Below are 9,230 nucleotides of genomic sequence, written 5' to 3' on the forward strand. Positions count from 1 at the left end.
GAGGGGGAGGCGGCGCCAAGGTGCAGCCTGCGCAGCCCTGCGCCTCGCAGGCTGCGTGCGTGTGTCCCTGTCCGCGCTGCTGGAACGGGCTCTTCGAGGGATCCGCGTCACATGACTCCGCCTGCCCCTCGCCAGCGAGCAGCTCACCGCTCCCTCAGTTTCCCGGGCACCGGGGGAGGGTAGCGCGGCATCTCCTGGGCCCCGGGCTCTGCGGCGGCGGAGAGCGGTCCATCTGGGCTCCAGGAGCCGCGGCCAGGCGCCAGACCCCGGAGTGCAGCTATCTGGGGGGAGGGGAGAGGGGCGAGCGAGCGCCAGAGAGAGGCGGCGCGCACGGACAGGGGGCCGCCGGGGCCGCGCGGAGAAGATGTAAGCGCGCGGGGTCTAGCTGGCCTCCGAGCACCATGCAGAAGGGGATCCGGCTGAACGATGGCCACGTCGCGTCCCTGGGGCTGCTGGCGCGCAAGGACGGCACGCGCAAAGGCTACCTGAGCAAACGGAGTTCGGACAACACAAAATGGCAAACCAAGTGGTTCGCACTGCTGCAGAACCTGCTCTTCTACTTCGAGAGCGACTCGAGCTCGCGGCCCTCTGGGCTCTACCTGCTGGAGGGCTGCGTCTGCGACCGCGCGCCCTCCCCCAAGCCTGCGCTCTCAGCCAAGGAGCCGCTGGAGAAACAGGTGAGGCCGCCGCCGCGCCCGACATCTCGGCGCCCCTGCCGCGGCCCCGGCGGGAGAGGGGCTCAGGGCCCTCGGCCTGCGATGGGACCCGAACTTTGGTCCCCCTACTGTCGGCGCCCTCGGCTCGAGGGCTGGCCCGAGCGGGCGGGGTGACCGCACGGTGGGCAGAGGGGGCAGGGACTGCGGGCAGAGAATCGGTGCAGGCTGCGGCTGCCCTTCTCCGGCGAGCTCCATGGGTGGCAGCGACAGAGGGGCCGAGGACGTAGGAAGGGAGATGGGAGCCGGGGCGCAGACGGGAATGGTGAATGTGGACCCACATCCAGCCCCAAGTGGTGCTCCCCACCCCCTCTCCCGCCTCTCAGCCCCGGAGAGCCCCGACATGTGTCCAGACCTGAGAGATGTCATTCCCTTCAGGAGGGAGGGGAAGGGTGAGGGAGGCATCCACGCCAATGCCACCGCTTGGCCGCAGCCCGGAGCAGAGAGGAGCCTGCGCTAGCTCCGCCACGTTGGGGGGGTGCAGGCCTGCAAGGGTCGATTCAGTGCCATGGGGCTGTTGGGCGCACAGCCGGCCCCAGGACTGAGAAACAAACCAATGGGTTTCCACCGCACTGACAAGCCAGACCTGCCACAGCGACTGTGGAAGCAGCGGGACAAGTGGGTGCCTCTCTCCTCCCCTGCCTCCCCTCCCCCCTCCTTGAGCCTCCCCCACCTCCGCCTGGCTCCGCTGGCTTCCAGGCTAAAGGGCCAGGCCTGGGCCCGCCTGGGGCAGATGGGAGTGCGCCTTGGGCTGCAGGGAGGGCAAAGCGCCTGCAGCCCCACCCCCATGGGAACAACCAGACAGCAAGAGCAATTTTTAAGCTTGATGCCCTCTCCAAAGGCATCTGGTCCATCCCCCTGCCTCTGGGAAGGTAATGTGAAAGACAGTGGATCCTAAAACATCACCGCCGGGAGGGACCTGAGACCCAGGGGGCTCAGCCAGCTGGTTATTGCCTAGACGAGGACACTGGGGCCCAGAGCGTGGAACTTACTTGCCCCGTGTCATGTCAGGAGTTGAGGCTACCTCAGGGTTCTGAGAAAAAACTGTGATCTAGGAAGCCTTTGCTACACGCACACTGGGGGACGGGGGGTGGGGGAGGAATGAACTGGCTGAGATAAGCATAACTTGAAGTTGGCCTCCAACTGTGAAGACAGATCTGAGCTCTGTCTCCGCAACTCACCTCTTCCTTCCCTGCCCTCAGCCTACGGGGGCTAGAAAGTGTGGACAGGAATATCTGAGGGTGGGTTTCTGAGGATTACAGGCCTCTTGGCAGGTAAGGGCCCCCAGACAGCAAAGCAGAGAGCAGGCAGCTGCTCAGGCTGGAGGCACACATGGGGGCCGCGGGCCCTCCAAGACAGCAGGACTCCGGCAGGGCCAGACACGCGCTCTCCGCCTTTGACAACCCAGCCCTCCCAGCCTTCCAGAACACTGCCAACCCCGCCAGCCAGAGTCCACCATATGCACTGCCAGCAGCCCACAGCCCCAGCGGGAGCCCACCTGCATTCCTGGGCAGGCCGGGCCAGACGCACGGAGGAGGCTGTCGCTGCTGAGCTCACAGTGTTCTTGGCCCCTTAGAAGCCTGAGAGTATATCTCAGCTCTGTGACGTCTTGTCTGTGTGACCTCAGCTAACAAACCTTCTCAGAGCCTCCGTTGTAATCCACAAAATGGTGATCAAACACCTACCATTCTGGGTGACTACAATTAAATACTGTACGTGAAAGCGTGCTCACAGCACATTACGGTGCACTCTAGATAAATCTCAGGTGAATCTGAATCACATCCACCTGGACAAAGAATAAAGGCCTACCACAAAATGTTAAAGCTGAAAGGAACCCCAGGGAGCTGTGCAAGCCCCCCTCCCATGTCGCACACAAAGGAACTGAAGACCAGAGAGGGGAAGGGAGTGACCCAACATCAGTGAGTACGTCAGTGGCAGAATCAGACCCAGAATTCATCCCATGTCTAAAAATTCCTGAAAATGAGATCCAACATTGATTTGGGATCATTCGGCTCGTGGCTCAGGCACTGACCGTGCTGGCAGTGGGGTCGGGGAGGGACAGCAGTTCCACCAGCCAGAGGCTCAGTGTGTTCACAGGGACGGCCGTCCCAGCATGACAGAACAGAACAGGGTGGAGCGTAGTGCGTGACGTCTGGCACCGCCCAGCTCAGGTGCAGGTTTCTGTTAAAGATGCTTCACCTTCTAAACGCGCACAGATTTTCATTCGATGCCAGAGTGAAAGCCGGCTAGCGTGGAAAAGTAAATTCATTTCCTTTGGCCTGTGTGTCTACAAAAATTTATGTTTTTCTTTTCTAAATCTCTGAGTAAAAGAGGTGGCCCAGCAGCTGTTCAGTGTTTGCCCTTGAGCTGGGAGTCCCATTGCCCCCACAAAGCCCCAGCTCTAAGCCACTCTGTGACGGGGTCTGGCTTACATCTAGGCCCCCAAGAAGCCCTGACTCAAAACCTGCTGGCACGTAGCACAGCGCGCACGCCAGAAGACCTCCAAAAGGCTGACCATTTGACTGGACTGGCTAGTATTTGGTGAAGATGTTATTTTAGCAGGATGCCATTTTTATCCAGGTCTAAGCAGACAGCTTCTAGGAGAACCAGGGCCGGTTTCTGAAAAAAGAGAAACCAACTCTTGGCTGGGAGCCCCGCAAAGGCAGGGATGGAGCACGTGCCAGGTGTGCAGGAAATGCTGAGCTGAACTTGCTGGTGCTTCACATGTTAATTCCACGTTTTATGTCCTGAGGGCTGACTAGGCACCAGTCCAGACCCTGTGCTGCTCTACAGGCCTAAGAAGCTGGATTGTCACAGTGTCAGCCCCTAAATATGGGGACACTTCACACTGTGAAGTTGCTCTAAGAGTGAGATACGCAGGCAGGCACCTTGCACTAGGCCCACCGTAACCCGACACACGCTCTGTTCCCGCTGCTTCTACACTCGGCAAACTCGTCTCATACAGCCCCAGTGTCCTGGAGCTCAGGTCAGGGACACTGGACCCCATTAAGTCAGACTGGCACAGCCATGTTCCCGTGTCCACTGGTGGCTGCAAGGCCCCTCCCCGGCCTAGGCCCTGCTTGCTCAGTGTTGACCTCCCATTCTCCAATCCTACAGCTACAAACTGGAGGCCTAGCTCCGTGGACTCAGAGTCTGGGCTAAGCTACCCTCGAAGGTGACCCTTGGTGTGCCTTGCCCTGCTTTGGCATGGGAAAACCCCGAACTTGCTTTTCCCGTTGTCATTCCGAGCCCCCTGAAATAAAGCTTCCAGTCCCAGATTCCTGCTGGGGACCTGACCAAAGGAGCCCCAGCACCCCCCTCACCCCCCAACCAGGAGGGGTCACACCGTGGCCCCTAGGCTCTTACTGATTCACGTAGGACAGAAAGAACACAGACAGGTCCCTGAGGCAGAGCCTGGGGACTGGTGTCGGTGGAGACCAGGGAAGCTGGGGGGCCCAAGGTGCTTGGAAGCAAGAGGAAGCCCACTCCCGGTCCTCACCACAGGATGCATGACCAGGGCCCTGGCGGGTTCAGACCAGTAAGCGCCCTAAGGTTGTGAGTGAGCCTGGTTCACGGTGAGGACCGGCACCACCCGGCGAGTCGGTGGCTGCAATAAGATGCTCTTTCTCACCCCGGAGCTCCTGGCCTCAGGGGCTCGCCCGTCTGCTGCCACCGCAGGTCACCCTCTCGGTCAATCCGAAAACACGCTTGGAGGGCACGGGTCGCGCCAAAAGCAACGCCCCTGAGACACGGAACCCTGGGGCGCCAGCAAATCAGCTCCGGACGCTGCTGCCAGGGAAAGGCCAGCCAGCTGCCCCAGGCCCCACCCCGGCCCTGCCCGTTTCTACAGAGCTCAGGACGCGCACCTGCCGGCCACGGCCGTCGGCTTGGTGGCGGCGGGGAACACGCTGTGTGGACACGCGCCGCACTCAGGTCTCACTACCGTGCAGTCGTGCGGCAAACGCTGCGGCCACCTGCGCCGGTCCCGCGCGGGCAGAGGGCAGGGAGCCACGGCCCTGCAGTGGAGGTGAGCCTGACGGTCCCCTTGCCGCCTCCGGCCGGGAGTCCGGGGTCCCCCCCACCGCCCCCGCTCCGCACAGCCCGCCGCCAGGGCGACCTCCGGACGCGTCGCGTCAGCGCGCGAGGCCGCTGGGAGTGTCGGTGGCGCCGCGGCCCTCGGGAAACAGCGCTCGTCTCGCGCGTCGCGTCACTCACCGGCCCGGGTCCTCGCGGCAGCGTCGGTGCGGTGAGCTGCGCGGCCCTGAGAGGACGGCCGGCCGGCCGGGGCTGTTGAGGGGACGCTGGGAGCGCGCTCGGGGCACAGCCGGGGCGGCCAGGCCCGCCAGGAGCGAGACACGCCGGCAGCGCAGGTGCGGGCGGTGGACGCACCACGAGCCCGTCTCGCGCCGTCTCGCGCCCTCTCGCGAGATCCGAGACAGCGTCCCACGCGCTCCGAGCGCGCGGCGGACACGTGAGCAGACTTCCCAGAAGCACGTGGGGCGAGCAGCCGGCCACGCCCCGTCCTCCGCGCGGCTGCCCCTGACAACCCAGTCGGTTTCCCCGTCAGATGTCGCCGTATTGACGCTTTAAGCAGTTTGACCCTCACCGAACGTCACCGCTAAGTGCCCTTCGGCGCTAGCACGGAGCGGATGCGGGCGGAGCGCTGCAGAACCCAAGGCCAAAAGTGCGCACGCACAGTTGGCGCACTTCGCTGCGTGCCTGCGGTGTGCCGGGCCCCAGAGGGCGCCCCCTGCCCCCCTCAATCATCCCAACAGACCCGTGAGGTCGCCGCTGTCGACCCACTTTTGACGGTGACAAAACCGAGGCTCCGAGCTGTTCCCTCGCGTGTTCGGGGTTACAGAGCGTGTGCCAGGCATGGCTGGCCTGGGCCCCCAGGTCGGCCTGACTCCAAAACCGGAGCTTTGGGGGCCGTTTGAGCTGATCGTCCTCCGCCGAGAGACGTGGAGAAAAAGCAGCAACAACAGGGAAAATATGTCACCGTCGCTCTAGTGACTTCTGCTCGGGTGGCAACCCTGCAACTCAGACCCCTTGAACGTGGGGGCAGCTCACCAGAGGCAGGCGTCCGCGACCCCCCCACCCTGGGGCCTGTCCCCCTGGACTCCGTGGGAGCCTGGATCCGTGCCCGAGTGCACGCAGCCAAGAATGGGGCTCAGCCCCCGATGTTTACGCAGGGATGCTGGGGACGCACAGACTTGAGAGGCGCGCAGAACATTGCCAATGCCCAGATGCCTCCGTGAGGGCGACTGTCGTGCAGGGAGCATCTGGGAGCCGTGGACACCCCTACTGCCCGCCCCCCACTCAGAACCGCGCAGCCTCTGTTCCCAGCTCATTCACTGAAGCGTTTCTCACTCGGCCTCTGAGGAGGCAGCGCTAGGGGAACGCGGTGGGTCTCTCCTGGAACCACACAGACAGGCTATGGATGCTGGTTCTGCCACCTCCTCCCTTGGGAAGGTCTGCCCTCTGAGCCTCCGTTTCCCCATCCGTGCGATGGAGACGGCAATAGAACCTGGCCCACAGCCCTGCTCTGAGTAGTAAACTGGGCGCTGTTTCTAAATTCCCAGCACAGTACAGGGGGTCTTAGCGATTCACCGTAGCTGCTGCCGAGTCAGCTTTCAGCTATATGGCCAGCTCTTCCGCAGGGAACCCGCGGGTTGCCTGGGTCTCTGGCAGGTCTGAAGCAAGTCACCAGGGAGCCCTGATCCTGGTCGTAAAGAGAGGGCGGTGAATCCCAAGTCGGAGAAGCTGTTGGTCTCTGACATAGCCTGAGCAAGGTGCCCCTCAGGGAGGGGGATGACTGACCGCTGCAGGAGCCTGTGCCATCCCTGCTGGCCACAGCGCCACCAGCCTGTCAGTCTTGCCTTCTCAGTCTCTCTCAGACCACCCGCCTATGGCCACCTCTTCCTCCCCCACTCTAGTCCAGGCCGCTGGCATCTCTCATCTGGGCCTAGGCGGTGACCTCTTAACCGGCGCACTAGTCAGGACCGGGTTATGTTGCAGTGACAGCTGTGCCTCACCCCGGGGCCAGGAGTGTCAAGTTCGCACCCTGTAACAGCTCCGAGTGCTATGCCCACGCCTTCCCATCCAGCCGCCATTCAAGTGAAGCGCCTTTTCAGACGGCAGCCTGCCAAGTCCTGTTCACGCCTATCCTCTCCTGTAAGCACCACGTTGCCCCTGCACCTGCTGTGGGACATCGGGGACATAGACTCCTCACGGGGCGTATGACGATGCTCAGACGCATGCAGCTCATCTGTCAACCCCGTGTCTGTTTCTTCCAGGCCCCGTTCTCACTGCTAGGAAATGTCGGTCAGAACCCGAACCTGGCCTCCCCGTTGCAGGTCCTTAAGGCCAGTGGGCATCAGGCCCATTGTTAAGTTCGCCAAGGTACAAGTTAGAGACCGCGTCTTACTAATCCAGTAGGGCTAATGCAGCCTCTTTCCCATGAAAAATGCGATAATTCTTTTCGAAAGGGTCCGTCCTACCTGAGTTATTCTGTTTTCAAATTGGAAAATCCAACTCAGAGCTTAATATAAAAGCCTTTCAAAATTAATTTGGAAGAGCGAATGAATAACTGTCATTCTTTATTACAAACAGAAGCCAAAGGACAGCCGTGTCCAGATTTTATTCGGCAACTCCCAGCGCCGTGCTTAGTGGGAGGGTGAGGGGCAGGCTTGTGAGTTGTGGTGATAGGTTGGAAGATGTGCAGGCAGGACCAGTGTGACATCTGTGATCTGGAGCAGTACACTCTAAAACTCAGACCAGTCGGCAGCAGAGGCTCGGAGGGCTGCATGACACAGGCCGTGGGTCGAGCACCGCCTAGTTCAAGGCTGATTCTCAGGCCCAGAGCTTTTACCGGCCTCTTAAGTTCTGAGACTGTGGCCGTTTCCCCCACCTCCTTCGCCCAGTCCCAGTGGGGCAGGCAGGGAGTATGGGTGAGTGAGTGTAAGGTGTCCAGGAGGTCGGTCCCGGCAGCGGGCCTCAGCTCTGGGCTGGGTGGTGGGCCAGACCGGTGCGTGACTCAGGCCCCATGGGAGACAAGCTGGGAGCTGGACGGGGGCCTGAGACAGGCCCTCAGCTTGAGGACAGAGCAGAGTCCCGGGGCAGTAAGCAGGCCCTGGGGAAAGTCTCACCCTCGAGAACCCAGAGGCAGAGGTTGGACGGAATGGGGCCACTCACTCCAGGGGAGAGGGTCCCGGAGTGGGGTCCAGCTCCCGTGTGGGGCCCCATCAGGTGAGGGCTGCTGTGGGAGCACATGCGAGGCCAGTGGAGACCCACAGGTCCATCGAGCAGGCCCAAGGGGGAAACCCGGTCCCTCGTGAGGGCCGTGTGCCAGGCAGGAGGGCGGTGCAGTCAAAACGGGACCTCTCCCTGCCAGGGCTGGAGGACAGGGTGCCTCTCACGGGACCCTGCGGCTGAGAGGTGGAAAAGGGACTGGGGTGTCCAGGAGGATGTAAGGAGGAGTCTGGACGGATGGCCCTCCTTAGGGGAGGAGAGGAGAGATGGGCTCCGGGCCAGGGCGTGTGTGCTCAGCATGTGTGTGTCCCCAGCATGGCCCCTGTGGACCGGGACATCAGGCAGCGTCGGGTGGAGAGGATGGCTGAGGCACAGTGCCAGCTGGGACCACAGCCCCAGGGGCGGGGCAGGAGAGAGGAGCCAGGACCCAGCGAGGGAGAAGCTGGCCCTTGGCAACCCCAGCTGCCCCGCCCTTGAGGGGGCCATGAGCAGGGCCCAGTGGGTCTGGACTCTGGACAAGCAGGATGAATGAGAGGGGGTAAGACCGGGGCAGGGAGGCCAGAGACGGGCCGGCTCACGGTCCAGGTGGGACATGCTGGCGCTTTGAGGCAGGGAGTGGCAGCGAGGACGGGAACACACAGGGTCTGAGACGCTGAGGAGCATGGAACTTGGTGGCCACTCGCTGTCAGGAGTGAGAGAAATCAGACTCAAAGACGATGCAAAGAAGGCCAGAAATTGCCGACTCGTCATGAGCCTCGATCTTAGCTGTCGCTACTGGGTTCATAAGCCTCTCCCTTTCACCAGTGGCGAGATCGTGTGCGAGCACGTGTGTGTGTGCATGTGTGCACACACACGTGCACATGTGCAGTTTTTCGTTTGCGGTTCTTTTTAAAACAACAGAACTTCACTCACCGCCCTGTAGGCCAGGAGTCCGCGGGCCCACGCTCACTCTGGAGGCTTCGGGGGGCAGCTTCCTGCCTCTTCCATCTGGACTGTGGCCAGCAACCCTGGGTGTCACCTCACCTGCACACACTTCTCTGCCCTCGCTGCCTCCCTCTTCACGTGGCTTCCTCCCCTGCGTGTCTGTGTCCACCGTTCCCGCTTCTAGTTAATGCAGTCTGACGTCATGGCGACTTGATCCCATCCGCAAACAGGCTGCTTTCAAACGCTCGCAGATGCAATGAGACGCGGATCTGCGGGGCCGCTGTGCGTGCCCGCAGGTGAACGCACCGCGCCCTGTCCTGGTACGCTGCCGCTTAGGTTGAC

General features: G+C 62.0%; 1 protein-coding gene across 1 annotated transcript in view; it reads left to right on the forward strand.

Moving 5' to 3' along the window:
- Nucleotides 1-279: 279 nt before the first annotated feature.
- Nucleotides 280-9,230, forward strand: part of RASGRF1 (Ras protein specific guanine nucleotide releasing factor 1) — a 54,486-nt gene continuing 45,535 nt past the window's right edge. Inside the window, exon 1 of the mRNA XM_039858422.1 lies at nt 280-677. Coding sequence (XP_039714356.1) covers nt 402-677 — 276 coding nt within the window. The 5' untranslated portion in view covers nt 280-401. The remainder of the gene's footprint in view (nt 678-9,230) is intronic.

This window comes from Pteropus medius, unplaced genomic scaffold, assembly GCF_902729225.1.
Source record: "Pteropus medius unplaced genomic scaffold, Ma_sr-lr_union100, whole genome shotgun sequence".
Lineage (NCBI taxonomy): Eukaryota > Metazoa > Chordata > Mammalia > Chiroptera > Pteropodidae > Pteropus > Pteropus medius.